General features: G+C 45.2%; 1 protein-coding gene across 1 annotated transcript in view; it reads left to right on the top strand.

The window, feature by feature from the left end:
- The window catches only part of PPP1R16B (protein phosphatase 1 regulatory subunit 16B), a 46,279-nt gene extending 29,211 nt beyond the window's left edge, over nucleotides 1-17,068 (top strand). Inside the window, exons 2-10 of the mRNA XM_026862084.1 lie at nucleotides 201-271; nucleotides 3,088-3,233; nucleotides 5,438-5,541; nucleotides 5,864-5,988; nucleotides 8,020-8,145; nucleotides 8,497-8,572; nucleotides 9,572-9,701; nucleotides 10,448-10,616; nucleotides 11,232-17,068. Coding sequence (XP_026717885.1) covers nucleotides 201-271; nucleotides 3,088-3,233; nucleotides 5,438-5,541; nucleotides 5,864-5,988; nucleotides 8,020-8,145; nucleotides 8,497-8,572; nucleotides 9,572-9,701; nucleotides 10,448-10,616; nucleotides 11,232-11,750 — 1,466 coding nt within the window. The 3' untranslated portion in view covers nucleotides 11,751-17,068. The remainder of the gene's footprint in view (nucleotides 1-200; nucleotides 272-3,087; nucleotides 3,234-5,437; nucleotides 5,542-5,863; nucleotides 5,989-8,019; nucleotides 8,146-8,496; nucleotides 8,573-9,571; nucleotides 9,702-10,447; nucleotides 10,617-11,231) is intronic.
- Nucleotides 17,069-17,799: the final 731 nt, after the last annotated feature.

Raw genomic sequence — 17,799 nt, 5'->3', positions numbered from 1 at the left:
CTCACAGGCACTGTGGCGGCTGCGGGTTCATACCAGCGTTGGGCTCTTGGCCGCGAGGTCTCCTGCAGCTCTACCCACACTGGAACAGCCCAGTGGTGCGGGTTGCCTTTGTCTTGAACTGGCCGGGGCTAGCTGAGAGCAAGAGATGTGTTAGGATTGCTGATCTGACTCTCATTTCCTCCTGTCTCCTTCCCTTACAGTGTGTTACTTGCTGAAGAGCAACATCAGCCCAGACCTGTGCAATGAAGATGGATTAACTGCACTGCATCAGGTGAGGCATGGGAGGAGGTCACAGTGCTCTGCTGCTCCTCACTGTCGCGTCATCCCACTGCCCTTGAGCAGACCTGTCAGGGTAAACAGAGAGAGCTCTTCTATTTCATTTTTTTTCTCAGCTAAAGCAATGAAACTTTACCGTGCTGTGCTAGCGATCCTGTTTCTTGGGGAGCAAACTGAGATCAAACCCTTCTCTTGTATCCCAGACTTTGCTCAGTGATAAGAAGAGCTCAGGAATCAGGGCTGGATTTCAGACATGAACATCATTTCTCCCACCCTTTAATCTTTGCAGGCCTGGGCTATAAACTCTTAAAGCAGATTACCTGAAACTTAGAGACTTTGGCAACCCAAGAGTTTTGAAACTGGCTTAAATAAATAATGCACAGGATGCTTGGAGAGCCTGCTGCTGCTCTCTGAGACTCGGGGATTTCTGAAAGTCTGTATGAGATGGCAACAGCTCATTGCCAGTGAAATAGAGAATTGCTATAGTGGTGTGTAGGTCTGTATCCTTCCACGCAGCCTCTGCACTGATCCCATAAGGTTTTTTCTATTCCTCTTCTTAAGGCCCCCATCCCCACCCCTCCTTGCGAGTCCTGATTTTCAGCGCAGAAGCACCAGGAGAGTCAGCCTGCAGCAGGCCCGCGGGACTCGCTGTGCCTGGCAGCTGCCGCCTCCGCTGCCGTGAAAAACAGTGGTGCAGTTGTCACTCATTCCGAGGGCGGAACAGGGACTCATGGTTTTCTTGCCATTAGTCCCTTCTATAAATGTTCCCACTGACGTGGGGTTTTGGATTCTTCTGCAAGTTGCTCGCTCTCCTCAAAGCTGGATGGATGTTTGCTTAAATGCAAAGTGGCTTCTAGAAGAATACAAGGGGTGTGTGTGTGGTGGGGGGGGTGTCCCCAGCCTCTTCAAAGAGGGGTCATTCTGTGCACAGAAAAGTGTTGACAGCCTTGTTGCTTTCCCCACTAGGTACTGAAGCCATGAAAAATTCCCCCTTAAGGATAGTTATTGTAAAGGTGCATTTGGGAGTTGCAGTGAGAACTTTGCATTCAGTAGAATTACTTGAATCCCTGAGCAGAGAGAGGCTCCTAAGTGAACGCTATTGCCCATTAGCAGTGGCTTCCAGGGGAGGATGCAGTTACACTTTTGTGATAACTTGGCTGTGTGACAGCCGTGTTTTTAACCTCACTTCCATATACAAATAGTAAACAGAAACAGAAATACATAAACTGTCCTCGTCACTCAGCTGCTAAAATGCTGCTTGTGGGTTGTAATTCAGCCTCGTTACAAGCCCATACTGCAGTGCTGAGCTGTCTCCTCTGTGGGTCTGCAGTTATGTGTAGACCATGAATAGGCTTGCACAAGAATGAATCTTATTTTATTGTCTTTATGATACGCACATTCGTGTCAAGAAGCGAGCACGAGGTGGATCAAAGACCAAATGCCACCTTCCCCAAAGGAAAGCGGTTGAGGCCCTTCTTGCAGGCTGCCTCTGGAACTGTGGGGTGAATTACAGAATCACAGTATCATCTAGGTTGGAGAAGACCTTGAAGATCATCTAGTCCAAACATTGACCTAGCACTGACAGTTCCCAACTACACCAGATCCCTCAGCGCTGACACTACTCTTCAACCCCTTCAGGGATGGGGACTCCACCACCTCCCTGGGCAGCCCATTCCAATGCCCAACAGCCCCTTCTGGAAAGAAATGCTTCCTAATATCCAGTCTAAATTTTCCCTGGTACAACTTGAGGCCATTCCCTCTTGTCCTATCACTTACTACTTGGTTCAAGAGACTCATCCCCCCTCTCTGCACCCTCCTGTCAGGGAGCTGTAGAGGGCGATGAGGTCTCCCCTCAGCCTCCTCTTCTCCAGACTAAACCCCCCCAGTTCCCCCAGCCGCTCCCCGTACGACCTGTGCTCCAGACCCTGCACCAGCTCCGTTGCCCTTCTCTGGACACGCTCGAGTCATTCAATGGCCTTTTTGTAGTGAGGGGCCCAAAACTGAACACAGGAATCGAGGTGCGGCCTCACCAGTGCTGAGTACAGGGGTGAGATCCCTTCCCTGTCCCTGCTGGCCACGCTAGTGCTGACACAAGCCAGGATGCCATTGGCCTTCTTGGCCCCCTGGGCACACTGCTGGCTCCTGTTCTGCCGGCTGTCGATCAACACCCCCAGGTCCCTCTCTGACTGGCAGCTCTCCAGCCACTCCTCCCCAAGCCTGTAGCGCTGCTGGGGGTTGTTGTGGCCAAAGTGCATCGAGGTTGCTGGGTTTTTTTTCAGGACATGAAAGGTGCCCTGTGAAGCATCTCATAATTTTGGGAATCTAACTTGCATGTCTTTAGATAACTGTGGTAGGTAACGTGAGCTGCTGAGAAGACTTATGCTCATCACATGCCAGTGTGTGGGATTTTCCCTAAGAAAAGGGAATGTCAGCTTGTCAGCTCATCCCTTGGTATGTGGTTATACTGGTTACATTGAATTTCTGCTATGTTTGCTCTTGAATATGGAAGACCACAGAACAGAAGCTGTGCACGTATTTGCTATTATTCCCTGCTGGTTCTGCCCCTAAACCATAACGCCCTTTAAAACACCAGTGACCTTCAGTCTTTCCAGTTTAGGTGTTCTGCATGGTGCCTTTCTGACCTGCTTGTGCTCAGATTTGGTGTTTAACTCTGTTGGAGATGCTTGTTGCCAAACACTGCAGGATAAAGTAGGTCTCCATGTCCAGGTACCCTGGTACAACTGAGCCGGGTATGAGCCCTAATCTTCCCCCAAAGTTTAAAATAATCTGTCTTCATTTCTCCCTCACCAGTGCTGCATAGACAACTATGAAGAGATAGTCAAGCTTCTCCTCAACCATGGGGCCAATGTCAATGCGAAGGACAATGAGCTGTGGACTCCGTTGCATGCAGCAGCTACGTGTGGTCACATCAACCTGGTGAAGCTCCTCATCCAGCAGTAAGTGGCTTTTGTATTTGTCCCTTTCTGCAGATCTGATTCTACCCACAGCTTCTGTGGATGGAAACCGAGACTGCTTAGCAACTTGCGAGACTGCAGTGGTAGTGATTATTCCCTGCTTTCAGGCTACTCATGGGACTCCTTCCTGTTTGGGGGAGAATGGGGTAGAGAAAGAAGAGCAGAAAGGCTGAGGAGACACAGTAAAACACCGGGTGACTTGACTCAGTTTCATGAAGCTTCTGGAGACTGGGCGAAGATTTGCCACTTTTTGCCTGTACTCTGGTGTGTACGTGCCTGTGTGCTTGTTGAACCATGCTCACTGGACAGGTGGAAATAGGAGCAGCCAGCAGGATCCACCCTCAGGCTCTTAGACATGACTTCAGGTCTTCCAGCCACAAAGAGACACTGATGTAGGAGGACAGCAGCATGTCTGTGTAGCTCAAATACATGGGTGAACTTTGTGACCTGTCTTACTGGCTCCTAATTAGTAACCAGTTAGCTGCTTGTAATACATTTGTTCCCCAGTGGTGTGATACAGGTTGCTTGCACTGGACCTTCCACTTGACTTTACCAAGACCTTAAAGCTCAAATCCTTTCTAGCAAGCAAGAAGCCAGCAAGGAGGAGAAGCCAGATCTGTTTTGAGCTGTACCATGTGCAACATTTAATGAGCACCTGCTGCGAATCCTGGCTGGAGCAGATAGTCCTGACTCTGTATGGAGCCCTCTCCTCCATTTCAGGGAGTGACGGCAAAGAGAGCCGAGTGTGCTCTGTGAGCATTAACATGCTGCCTGGCACAGCTGTGCCTACTGCTCCTCCCCCAAGGAGGGAGACTTCTCCCGGGGATGCTGTCATCTGGGAGACACGCATTGAAAATTTGGCCTCTCTTTGGCTGTGTAGTGAAGGGAGCAGAGCAGAGGATGCAAAGAACCCTAGGAGGACTGGGGTTAAAAATTTTTTGGATGGGGGGCATAAAAATGGAGCAAATAAATGTGGAACGATGTAGTGCATTCCTGACTCTTAATTTAAGATGGGATGGGTGGCAAGGTGAAGAACTGGAGTTTATGGCCCTAGTTGTCGTAGACTGCCCTGTGTTGAGTAATTGCCAGCAAATTTTGGGCTCTGGTAGCCTAATGTCATGATCCCATGGTTAGAAACAGTTTTCCCCTGGACTTTTAAGGAATGGGGTGATTTAATTTTTTTGCTACAAAGTTGTCCTTTACAGGAGGTGTCACATATCAAATTACTGGTTAAACACTGTCTTTGAGGGCAATGTTACTGGTGATAGGACCTGAAGCCTTAGAGACCATCAAAGGAAGTAGCCCACAAAAGGTGTCCAGTTCCTTGCTTTTTTTATTTGCTGATTAAACTAATGCTGGTACTTTGCAAATGTGAATTTCAATGTAGTTTGCTCTGCTCAGGCAGAGGGGGAAAAAATAAAGCAACAGGAATCTAGATGCAAGTGGACACTGTCTGCTGTCCTTCCGTGGCTGGTAACTGTCAAGGTAGATCAGAATTCAGCTGAGAGTATTTCACAGCTAGCTAAAATGGCACAATTCAAAAGGTGTCGGAAACTTTCTACTATGTGGGAATATGGGGACCGTGATCAATATAGCTGGCAATTTTACTTCCAAACAGCGACCTCCAGGAGGCCACTTAGACAGAGAAGTGCTTTTGAATAATCAGACCAGTTGACAGGATATTTTTTTATTACTATTTTTTGAAAACATGCCCTTGACTAGATGGAAGGCTCCCCCCACCATGTAGCCCCTATCTTGCACAACTTTTCTAGTCCTTGCAAAGTTTTAATTTAAGGACCTCCGGGTGCCCAGATAACAAGCACCTGGTAATTGCTTGGCATTGTTAACCAGAAATTCAGCAAATTAATTGCTTCTGTCACTAAGAAGCTGCCAGTCTGTCCAGTGCCAGGATTAGGAGAGAACAGCAACCGCTCAGTGGCTCATGTGCCCCACAGCCCACAAAGAAGGCATAGGGTGCTGCCTTCCATCTATTCTGGAATTTGTCTTCCTCATTCATAGCTCCATGGCTTTGCTTCAAATCTATCTTCTCTCACAGAAATCTTGGTGACATTTGGGCAAGTATTAAAACACAGTTAGTTTTTTCTGAGCATTTGTCCCAGCACTTGGCTCTGTCTGCTGTAGGTGTCCCAGGCCCTTTCTCGTGTAACGCCACTCTCCCCCTGCAGCGGAGCAGACTTGTTGGCAGTGAACGCAGATGGCAACATGCCATATGACCTCTGTGAAGATGAGCCAACTCTGGATGTCATTGAGACTTGCATGGCCTATCAGGGTAAGGAGACTGAGTTTGTGTAAAATACAAAAATGGGTCAACGTAGTACTAAAAATTACCTTGTTTCTCAGCTCTTGATTTGCCTCTGGAGAAAAGCAGAGAGCTGCTGCCTAGCATAATTTCTTGGAACCTGACTCTGTCTAGTTTCTCTGATTCCTAAGTAATGATGAGGGTGAAGGACAGCTGTCAGTCCCCTCAGCCACATAGTCTCTGAAAAGGATGTGAGGTTTTATCAACCAGGAATTATTAAGTCTAACTTTACTCAACCAGCAGAGACAAAGACACTTTCCAACTCTTCTCTCACTAACTGGAATTTTAACAGGAATTACACAGGAAAGGATCAATGAGATGCGGGCTGCTCCAGAGCAGGTCATGATCTGTGACATTCATGACATACTTGCGACTGGACAAGACCTGAACAGGACTGATGCCCAAGGTGCTACGCTGGTGAGTGAAACTGCGGCAGCTTTGGTTTTGCCTCTCTTCAGCCGTAGGTTACGAAACCTGCCCTGTGGCAGGAGTTATACACAATCAACATGCACAAGTTACTGAGAGGAGTGAGGAAGCTATTTTGATCTTTTTCCCTGTTTTAGTTAATTGTCACGTAGGAACAGGCTCTGTCCTTGAGTACAGCTGACATAACTTAGTGTCTAACCCTGCACTTTGTGAAGCGAATCCCTTGTTCATGTGAGCTCTGTTGGATGTCCAGCAGCTCAGGTCCTGCAGCAAGGCTGCTGAGCTCCTGGGTCCTGTCTGACAGTGGCTGGTACCAGCAGCTTCCGAAGAAAGATGCAAGAAATCCCACAATGGGGAGCTGCAGAACAGAGCACTTCTGCTGACCTCTCGGGAAGTGGGACTGGCAAGACTTCCCACCAACCTCTTGCTTCTCGCTGGTCTCGTAGTCCGATCTGACTCCTACAGAGGAGACGTGAGAGTCCATGGGAGAGTCATGGGTGCAGAATCTGGTGCTGGGCACTCTAGGGACTTTCTGCCTCCTTTCTGCTTTGCATAGCATCTGGCTCACAGAGTCGATGGAGTTCTGTGTTTGTTCACATAGGATGGCATCTGCCCCCGGGCAGAGGAGAGCACCCAGAACAAGCGTACAAATCAAGCTGGCGTCTGATTTGGCTGGACAGGGACCAAGAAGGCTGAACAACCCTAGTCCTGTTCCCTTCTTCTTCACCTGCAAACATGTCTCTTAAATCCTTGCTTACAGCAGTCCCAACTTAGGGAAAGTTCAGTCATGTTGTCATAAATGTTGGGACTTTCATACAGCCTTGGTCATTTTGATGCTTGGGTGCAGACATAACTGATTACAGGCCACTTGGTGTCATTTGTTTGATGCCAGACCATGGCAGTGTATTCAGGTTTTTAATCTAAGTTGTTGCCTATAGCATATACCAGAAGCAATAAGGGGAGAGCAGACTCCCTCCAAGATAAACTTGGATGACTGAAGCTTTTATTGCAGCTTATTCTTTAACATGTTTTTCCCTATAACAAGGGTTATATACATTTAAGCAGACCTCTTGACTTCCTTTTTTATATCATCCCCAAGTGATTCCTTGTTAATTCATATGGCCTCTAGAGGGTATGACCCAGTGTCATAAAGTGTATGTAAAAAATAATTGAATTGCCAGAAAGCATCAGAATTTATTTCCAAATGAAGGTTTAACTTTACCTGGTGGAATTCATGTGAAAAATTTTCAAATTAAGCTTTCATCCTTCTCTTCAGCACAGTTGAAATAGGATGAGCTCTGAGTGGAGTTCATACCTTCAGAGTCGTGTATAGGTCAGTGTTTTGCTCAGAGATGCAACAGCAGACTGCAATTATGAAAACTTTCAGAGACACAAAGTGTTGTGGGGGATTAAAGGAGACTCTTCTTGATGTTTCCAAAGTGGTGGTTGTAGTTGGAAGCCAATATCTGAAAAATCTTATTACCTTAACTAAAAGTAGCCAAGGATTAAAATGTTTTTGATTTCTAAATGGTGAAAATAATTACAGTGTGAGTGGAAGTGCAATTGCACGAAGTGAGTCCTGACTAAAGCAGGCTGAAAATTTGATCAAAAAAAAATCATATCCACAGCACTTAAGTGGAAAAGATGAGACATTCTTTTGGCTTGAGGAATGCAGCATTTAGTGGATGACATTCTCCATTGCAGGCTTGTGTTTTGGTAGTGCTGTTTCCCTACAGATTGAGAAGCACTTAGGAGCCCTTAATTTTAAAAGTAAAAACATTACTTTTCTTACCTATATAAGTTATTTTAAGAACTGTTAGGCAGTTTCCTCTCCAAACAGAATTACATGCAGGTAATACTGAGTTTTAATAACAACCTGCTTTTGACCCGATGACATCTGCCAAATGTGAAATGTTCTGCCTATCCAGATCAGATGTTATTAAAGAAATTCCACTGAAACTTGGTGTATAAAACCATTCGTAGCCCTTGCAGGTGGTTCATGCTCTGTTCCTTATCTCCTAGTTGCATATAGCTGCAGCCAATGGTTATCTGCACGCAGCTGAAGTCCTTCTTGACCAGGGGGCAAGCCTGGATGTTAAGGACTGGGATGGCTGGGAACCTCTTCATGCTGCTGCTTTCTGGGGACAGGTAATGGTTTTGTTGCAGATGTCATGTATGAGGATGATATTTCTTTCTGCCTGGACAAATTGTGGAGTACTCGGCAAATGGACAAAAAACTGTACTAGGGCTGGACTCTCTGGTCCGCACCAGATGGAGTCCCTGGAGCTCCAAAAAGAATCTGTTGCTGAAAGTTCAGGGAGAGTGTGTCTGTGCAGTTGAAGGTAGGAACAATGTTTAACATCACAGACATACCAGAATAATTTGAGTTGAGCATGTGCACCATTGTTTTTTATCTTATTCCAACTTTTCAGCTTTGAGGAGGAAAGTGATTTTGCCTGAAATACCTCAATCATCTTGGCTTTCTTTCCCTTTCTTTAGATGCAGATGGCTGAGTTGCTTGTGTCCCATGGCGCTAGTTTGAGTGCCAGGACATCTTTGGATGAGATGCCAATAGGTGAGTTTACTAAGCTTAAAAAAAAAAAAAAAATTACTAAGAAAAGCTTTTCACCCTAAGCATGCTGGAATCTTCACATGATGCTTTCAGAAGCATTAATGTAAGTTTTCAGGTGCCTTTAGATTCAAAGTTGCAGTTACTTTAACTGGGACTGAAGTTTTAAAGAGCCTACTTTGTTACTTCTGAAAACACTTCTTCCTGCTCATAAAAACAAGGGAGAAGGAATTTCTCAAGCACCAAGTCTTTCTCCTGTGTGTTTCGTTACCCCTCTGTACCTGTACCTGGGAGTCTCCCTGCTCTTACGTTGTAGTCTTGAACCTGAGCAGCTTTTAAATGCAGCCCTAAGACTTGGGTATCTAACTTTTGCTTTGATTCGATGAAGTGCGGTAAGCTATAGGGGTTGGAGGGGAAAGAGAAAGCATACACAAGTCTTGGAACAGATTGGAAGTAAAAATGCTAGTATTGGACCATGTGTATTATAACCTTATGCCACATTTTCTTTTGGCAAAAGGTTTTCTGAGCCTTAATTGAAAAATTATTGCATCCTCATTTTGAAGGTTGAAAGTTTTTGTTTTGGACACGTAAGTAAGAATGATATACTCAAGGTAGCTGCAGTCTGGTAATTACAGAAATTTCTTTTCCTTCTGTCTTGAAGTATTGATATAGTGGTCAGTATATCTCTCACCCTTTCATGGGTAAAGGCACAGCATGCTGCAGGAATGGGACAAAACTGAGCTCAACAGCTGGGTCATGGCAAAGCTGAGTCCCCGTCACAATCAGCAGCTCTGGTTTTCTGCTACTGTTTAGGCATCCAAACCATTCTGCCTCCCCTAATTTGTTTAGAGATTAATGTGCCTAAGCATATTCTGCTTAAATTTCTCTTTTCTTCCTCCTAGCATTTGTAGTTGTATTATACAAGGAAGGCACAGTTAGTAAGATGGTGTTACTGGTACCACATTTGAACTGTCTGATTAATGGCTTGGTTTGTGTGTGCCATAGATCTGTGCGAAGAGGAGGAATTCAAAGTATTACTTCTGGAGTTGAAACACAAACATGATGTGATCATGAAGTCTCAGATGAGGCATAAATCCTCCCTGAGTCGAAGGACCTCCAGCACTGGCAGCCGTGGGTAAGTGCGTTGTTCCCTGCAGGTCACCCGGCGCAAGAGCTTGGCCACCCAGATGTAGCTGCAGAGCACCCTGTGGTCGGTGTGCAGAGAACAACCCGTCTGTCCTTTCTGAGCAAACTCTGAAAGGCAGAAGCTGACGTTTGCTTGCTGAAAGCAGATCTCTGCTGAAGAGTGGTTCTTTCACTAGAAAGAGGCATTGTTTCTTGATGAGAAAATGGCTTTTGTGCTCTTGTGGTTTAAGAACAGCTCTGAGCAGAGGCTCAAGTGGTGAGAGTTCACCCTGTTAAACCCATTATACTGGTGTTGGAGAATCAGTGCTTCAAGTGGATTAACTTCAGCTTCTCAGTAATTTGTCTCATGGCCAGGATACTGTGCTCAGACACAGTTTGCACAGGTCTTTATATGATGTTTATTAGTCTTCAAAGCAGACAACAAAACTCCCTAAACAGCCCATGGGACATTTCCCTCTATATTTACTCCACTGGTTGCAGAGTAGCTGCATTAAGCGAGCTGTATAAGATCTAACACAGATTTGCAGCACTACTTTAGAACTCCTTAAAATTCCTCCCACCTTTTAATATCCACACTAGTGCCTTTGCTTTGTGTGGGTGCCAGGAAGCTAAATTCACGTTCCATTCCAGTGGGAGAGGCTGTGAAACGCAAGGAGGAGGTGAGAATAGCTACAGGGTAAGAGGAAATGTCATGTCCTGCTCACGGTGTCGCTGCCCCTTCTCCCTGTCCCACAGGAAGGTGGTGAGGAGGGCCAGCCTTTCGGACCGAACAAACCTTTACAGGAAGGAGTGTGAGAAAGAGGCCATCGTCTGGCAGCAGCTGGGGGCAGCAGAAGAAGGGAGAAACTCAGGTCTCATTGGAGAAATTGGGGAGACTCGGTCTGACCAGGAGAATACAGACCCTGTAAGGAATTTTTTCTCTATTATGGAAGTCACCGAAGAGGGCTGGTAGCACAGGTTCAATAGCAGTGGGTGCCCTGGGATGGAAGGTGGCTGAAAAATTGGTAAACCTCCTCCACCAGATGTAAGCGAAAGACCAAATTCTCCTTTGGCATAAACTGGGATATCCCACTCAAGTGGAAAGACTGTTTTGGATTTACAGCTGCATAAATAATTTTGAGATATGGCCGTAGTGAACCAGGAAGTTCAGAAAAAATAGCATGTGCATTTCTCTTTACAGGTAACAGACTAGTAATCACAAGAGAAATGCAATCTTGCTTTGCAATTACCTGTTTTAAATTCAGTTATTGTCATGTTATATGCTTATCTATCTAATTATTTTTTTTTTTTGGTAAGTGAGCTCTTCTAAGTTAATGTTCCATGTTCCTGGTTGGGAACCAGCTCGTGGTTGGGGCTCACGGCATTATAGGGCCCTGTTAGTGGGTGAATTCAATGTTTGTGCTGCAGCACCTGTCTGGTAGAAAGGCTGAGTGTCAGCAGGCTTAGGAACTTGTCACAGGATGAACTATGCTGTGGGGAATGGTGGCAGATGCCTTTCTTTCATGTTTTCTTGTTACAGAATTCAGTGTTGGAGAACTCTTCCCTCCTTCCGGAGTTAGCAAACAAAAGCACCCAGTGCGACTCTGAAATCCCGCTCCAGAATGGACTCATGGCATCTGCCAGCGCTTACCAGTACACGTTTTCCAACGGGGACATTTGGAGCATGCACGCTGACCCTGACAGTAACCCAGGCCACATGCTGCCCTACGGCAACCCTGGCCTCCCTGACACACAGCAGTTCTGGGGTGCCTACAAGGAGCATAACCACACGCTCTCCGAACTGAAGCGGCAGCGGGCTGCAGCCAAACTCCTCAATCACCCTTTCCTCAGCACCCACTTTGGCAGTGGCATGGGAGGAGTTGCTGAGAATGGAGGTGAGGCCAAGTCGCACCTAATCGCATCCAGGACTTCTCCCTACAGCTCCAATGGGACCTCAGTGTATTACACAGTGTCCAGTGGTGATCCACCCCTCTTGAAATTCAAAGCTCCCATGGAGGAAATGGAAGAGAAGGTGCATGGGTGCTGCAGAATTTCCTAGTCTCACCTGCTTCTCACACCAGAAGAAACAAGATGTGGGTGGGCTGGTTGGCTCTATCGCAGCGGCCAGGTTGTCTGCATTCCAAAGGGAGAATTTGGTTATGGACATCCTGACTGTGGTGGCCTCATTCATCTTGAATTGTACTTTACCCTGCCAATTACTTCCACTGCAGTTGAATGAGTAAGGCAGGTGGAGCAAGGCTCTTATGAGAGGAAGGGATGTGCATCAATATAATGTAAAAAGGGTTGCCCTGGTCTTGCTCCCTGGGGAAGAAGGAAGGTATGGTGCACTGCCTCCCTGTCCTTAGGAAGTCATGAGATGCCTTGGAACAAAGAAGGAATCTGAATTAAAATCTTTGCATGTGAGCCTCTTGCTGTAAGTCACCAAGCTTCTGGAAGGTGACAGTTTTTTTCACTCTTGGGTAATGCATATACCCTGGAGGGGAGATCACCCCCCACCCAGGGTTTGCAAGAGTAGACAGAGCTGTTTTCCGTACAGCTGGATCCAGCACTCGCAGGGCCTGAGCAACAAGCAAGCGTAGATGAAGCGCTTGCTGTAGGAAGTTTGCAAGGTGTTATCTCCTTGCAGTGACAGCTCACCATCAGAAACTGCGCACGGGCTGGGTCCTGTTCTGCTCGTGTAAACTCGTCACTGCAGACTGCCATCAGGTTTGAAGCAGAACTTTTTCTGGAACAGGCTTCACTCAATAGGCTTTAAAACTGAAGTTGCAATAAGGGGCCCTGGCAATAGAATTTTACTGCAATAAAATACTGACAAAGGTCTATATTGGGATAAGTAATTAAAAAAACTTATTTGTACTATTTAGACTCTTAATTTGTTAAAACTGAAAAGACTTTTGCTGATCTCTTTCCTATTGATTCTGTTTTACTCTGTACGCTCAACACAGATACTAAGGGCAGTATGCTTTGCATTCTGATTTTTTTCTAGTTTTCCAGAACCACAGGGCTCAGGAGGGATGAGGAGGAAAGGCTTGCTGACACTAATCTAGAAATGCCGTGAAAGCATTTCTCATCTCCCTAGATGTTACAACACTTGCATTAACCTGCAGTCTTTGGCTGATAGATAACTGTTAAATCATTGCTTTGGTACTTGAGCATTGCTGCAGGGCAGGAGAATTTTTTTTGTCGGTTTTCCAGCTCCCATGCTGAAGTCGTCAGCAGTGGTTAGTAGCTGTCAGAGGAAGTCTTAAAATGCCTCTATGTATAAGGGAGTTGCCTGGCACTGTGCAGCGCTTGGCCGAGCCGCTCTGCTGTAGGGCAGCTGGCACACCAACTCCCGTGTTTGACTGTAGTTCATGTTAGCCCTGACAGACTACCTGAGAAACACTGGCACGGTATAACCTGGGGCTTTGGCACTGGCTCTCCGCAAGTTAAGGCTTTGCATACCTGGGGGAGGTGAGAGTGCCCTGTGGGAGACAGCTCTGAGAAACTGGCCACGGTTGAGTTAAATTGCATCTACAGAAGTAACTGAAAATCTTCAACCCTTTTTCTGCACAGAGGAGCTCTCGCACACTATTTGCCTGCATGAATTTGTGTCATCTTGGGCCGTTTAAATTCCAAACTCTGAAAACATAGGCCTGTTTGGGTCTCCGTGAGCCATCAGTGGATTAAATCCACTGCACATAGTTGTTCTTCAGCCAAGCAACAGCAAATGCAGCTTCCACCTATCTTCCTTTTGGCTGGCAGATGTTAGACATCTATATTACCCTTCACATGTACGCTTGCCCTGGGGGAATCCTCACAGCCTTTTCTTTTTTCTGGGCTATAAAAAGTTGACTTAGGCTGCTAGTGATTGTTAAGCGCTAACCTCTGATCACTGTCACATCTAGCCCAACACTGGGGTGATATATTATGATACAGGGCTCTGGGCTCTTCATTCTGGGCTCCTCGAGGCAGCAGAGGTGGCTGTGTCACCACCACAACCACACTGGGCAGGAAACACTTTCGGACCTGTAAGGTTATTACCAGGCTGACAGTTTACTCTTGAACTTTTGAAGATACAATTCTCTTCCCTCACCAGTTTTAGGAACAAATTAGAAAATGGTAGCAGTTGATCTGATTTATTTTTTTTTTTTAAACCTCACTTCAGTTAAAGGCAGGGGGTTTCTTTGTATGTTTGGAAACATTCAGAGAAGTTTGTGCTTCCTCCATTATTGAAATGCATATGCTAAATATAAGACTAGGAAATACTTCTTGTGCTTGACTTAACCTTAAGGGATTTTAAAAGTCTTTCTCTAGTAGAAAGAAGATGATCTGGTAACTGGACAGACTTTGCCCCATCTGTGTGTGATTAACAGTGGGTCTTCTGATTATCTGGAGAAAATTCTTCTGGGATAACATCAGGTGTAGCCTGGCAGTTACTGAACAGGGGGAGGTGATTTTTCAGATGCCTCTTCTCCCACAGTGGTGAGGATTGTCTCTCCACGTCCATCCGAATGAGAATTCTGGACTCAGTGTAACAAATATTGGTGCCTCTATCCACTAGGTTGTAAGTGGTGTAAAATTTGGGGCCTGCTGATGCCTTCCCTCCCTCCCAGGGAAGGAGGAGTTGGGCCCTTTTCCTTCTCAGAGCAATTTTGTGCTATCGAGTGTATTGGATCCTACCTAACCAACAGGACACTGCTGAATGCAATAGTTTAAGGCTTGCTTTCACTGAAAGCTGTTCATGCAGTAAAACTGTAGGAAGCCAGTCCAGTTTAGACAAACAGCTTTTAGTCCATTGATATTTCACTTTGTTTATATGTAAAACTCCAGGAACTCGTCACTCTAGCTGTGATCTTGAACAAGCCAACAATTAAATCTGCTATCAGGCAAAAGAGATTACAGGTTCTAGATTACAAAACATCCCCCTAATTGGACTTGTAATTGTAAAATTGACTGTAATACAGCTCTTCTTGCTTTATCACTGTAAGGTAACATGCTCACTGAAGTCTAGTGGTGTCTGATCAAATGTAATCAATTCTTATTCAGACAAGAATCACTAGTCGATAAATCTTCCAGGATATGTTTCACAGCCATGCCAAGTATTTATCTACCACTGGCTTTGGGTTGAAGTTGCATCAGTGTAGGACTTGCAAAGGCTGATGAAGAGTGACCTAGAATGGATTCATGTTTATGCATGAGTGATGTTTGAGATCTAATGGTCACTGCCTGTGGGGTGCTGGCAAATCCGCTCGGAGAAGGAGCTCAGATTGTAGGTCTGGGATGAGTTCTGTAAAGTGGATATTTAACCTGCTTCTGGTAAACCATTTGGCAGAGACAAACAGGCTTTTGGGAGAATAACAAAAACATAGATACTCTTATGTGCATTGTAGGAACCAACCTCTAGGAATAGAACTTATTATTATAAAGTTTAGCAGTGTTACAACAATAGTGGGGTTTTATATCTATGTGTTTTAAAGGCCATCCCAGTGGAAAGCTCTGAGGCACACAGCAGCAGGCACTTGGCTATTTCATTGGATCTTATGATTGCTAAAGAGCTGTAGAAACTTGAAATCATATTGTGACTGGTATGTCTAACACGGCTTATTAGAGGAAGATTTGGGGTTTTTATGCGATACTCAGTGTTTTTAGGCTCAATAAACATCTAAGTACAGATCTGAGATCAGAGTCCCACTCGTTAGCAGTAAGCCGAAGGTTGTAGTTGTTCATATAGACTACACAATGATTTGAGAATGTGGATATATTGACGGGTCTATTGTAGGCAGAGCTGCACATGAGAATTAACCTTTCTGCTTGCAAAATCTTCTTGTATGCTGAAGTCATGCTGTTTCTAGCAAACTGATTCATAAGAGCAGCTTTACTTTCCACGTTGAAAGACTTTTTTCAGATGGAAAAAAAGTTGTCTCTCAAACAGTGACTCCACTTTACTGAGCTCAATCAAGAAAGTCCCAGCACTGAAATGTTAGATAAGGGCTTAAGTCCCATTGCTGGGACCTGTTTGATGTCAGACCTGGATCTGTATTTCATGTACAAAGTGATGCGATTTTAGCCCACTTGGTTTCACTTCTGTGGTGCTCCAGAACCTGAAAACCCTCCCAACTGGGAAGAACTGAGTCTAGCGGATGTGATTCTGTACCATCTTGCAGGTGTAGTTGAAAAACCACGTGGATGAGGAACCCCTGGTAGGGAAGGAGAAGAGCATGACAGGACAATAGCAATAATTAATTGGTGCAATACTCAGTGGAGGCCAGTGAATTCTCTAGTTTATTGAGCAGGGCTTTATTTCATGGGGTTGAAAGCACTTACAAGCTCCCAAATGGCATTACAACTTCTATTCAGTGTCTTTTTGCTTTAGTCTTGGAGCTCTGTTTACCCAGATCTTCTCTGCTGAAACTAAATCAGCAATACCATGAAATAGGAACATCTTAAACTGAGAAAGCAATAGCACTGGTCTCCAGTGAGCCACAGATGAACTGTTATCTGTCTGCTGGAAGGTGTTCTCCTTACGTCTGGATATTTCTGTGCCTTATCATACTTGCTAAAGGTAACTCAGTAACTAGTCTCTGGAAGGTTTGCGGTGACTGTACAGTGCTGGTTTTTAACTTGGAGACTGTTTTGCAAGGGGTTAACAGTTCAGAGCATACCAGATTTTTAAGTTTTTAATTTACTTCAATTTCTCTCATGATCACCAGTTCTCTTCCTAAATACACAGAAAAGGGTCTTCATTCTGATTTAACAGATCAAAGTGACCTGCTTTGTTATATCAGTTCTCTACAGGCAGAGTCCAGAACATGCTTGTAGCAGCAAAGTCTAGCCTCTTACTACAGAACCTGGCTAATATTTACATTTTTTGGTTTGTTTTGCCTGTGTCTGTACAACAGACTTTACTGTCTCTGATTGTTCTTCAGCTTTATTCTGCTGTTTTCATGTTGGCCAAACTGGTAATGGACTTCTCAATTCCCCCACACAATGAGAGCACCACTGTTTTTTTTCAGGCAACATCTGCCATGGCACAATTACGACCTTGAATATTTTGGTGTATTTCAACTGCAGAAGCTGTAGTAGAGGAGATTCTGTTTGAGATGTCTGTTCCCAAACCTACACCAATGCAATTATCTCCACCCCCAGCTGGAGGGAAGATACGGATTTTTAAACAGTGCAGATGCAGCCTTAGTATTGCCACCTCTACATCTTTGCAGTGTGAGAATGGGCTGTAGGAGTGTCGGTAACGCAGGTACAGCTCGGTGTGACTGCTGCATGTACGGGACATTAACAAATGACGGCAAGCCTTTTGCAATAACTCGTAATTCCATCCATCAGTAGTAAGCGATGTACAAATAAAAAATGATGAGATGTATTTTATGTGAAAAAAAAATAATATAAGAACTGTATATTGTATTAGCAGCTTTGTGTATAAAATGGCATTTTGGCAATCAGAGTCTAATATATTTAAAACATTTTTTAATAAAGGATATTTGATATTGTATGGAATTGACTTTATTGCTACTGTAAGTATGAAAAGATGGTTTCCTAACATGTTGAAGCAATGCATAAAATCTTAAAATCGTATGTAAAACTCATGCCAAAAGGGTATGTCTGACAGTATTAGCACCTGACTCTGTCTTTAATAGAGAGATTGAATTTTTTAATTTAAAAATTATATTAAATTTCTTTTAATAATACAAAAATGGCCTTGAGTTTTATTTAATCCGTTTACATTTTGGGATTCTGCTTAAATGTCTCTACTTGTCTCTCGGCTGTACGTACAGCCAGGAGAGGCCTCGGAGAGCAACTCTAGCACGGGTAGGTGTAACTTTCTATTTTTCAGCAGGTACCGGTTATTTGTGATGGGGATGCGCAGGAAGGCCAACACCGCAACGGCCTTTTCCGGATTTCGCCGCGTCCGAGGCTTTAGGCCCGGCCTCCGCTAACGCGTTTCTCCGAGGGGGTGACAGGGGCGAAGGCGAAAGCCCACTCGCCCTCCCGGCGCCGCCTGACGGGTCAGCGGGACACGGAGCGGGGCCTGCGGCAGCCGGGGCCAGGCCCTGAAGGGGCTCGGCCTGGAGCCGGGGCGGCGTCCGATGGCC

This window comes from Athene cunicularia (genome assembly GCF_003259725.1).
Source record: "Athene cunicularia isolate RWA chromosome 20 unlocalized genomic scaffold, athCun1 chr20_part1, whole genome shotgun sequence".
In the NCBI taxonomy this organism is placed as follows: domain Eukaryota; kingdom Metazoa; phylum Chordata; class Aves; order Strigiformes; family Strigidae; genus Athene; species Athene cunicularia.
The sequence above is the reverse complement of the archived record's forward strand: the minus strand, read 5'-3'. Positions and strand labels throughout refer to the sequence as shown.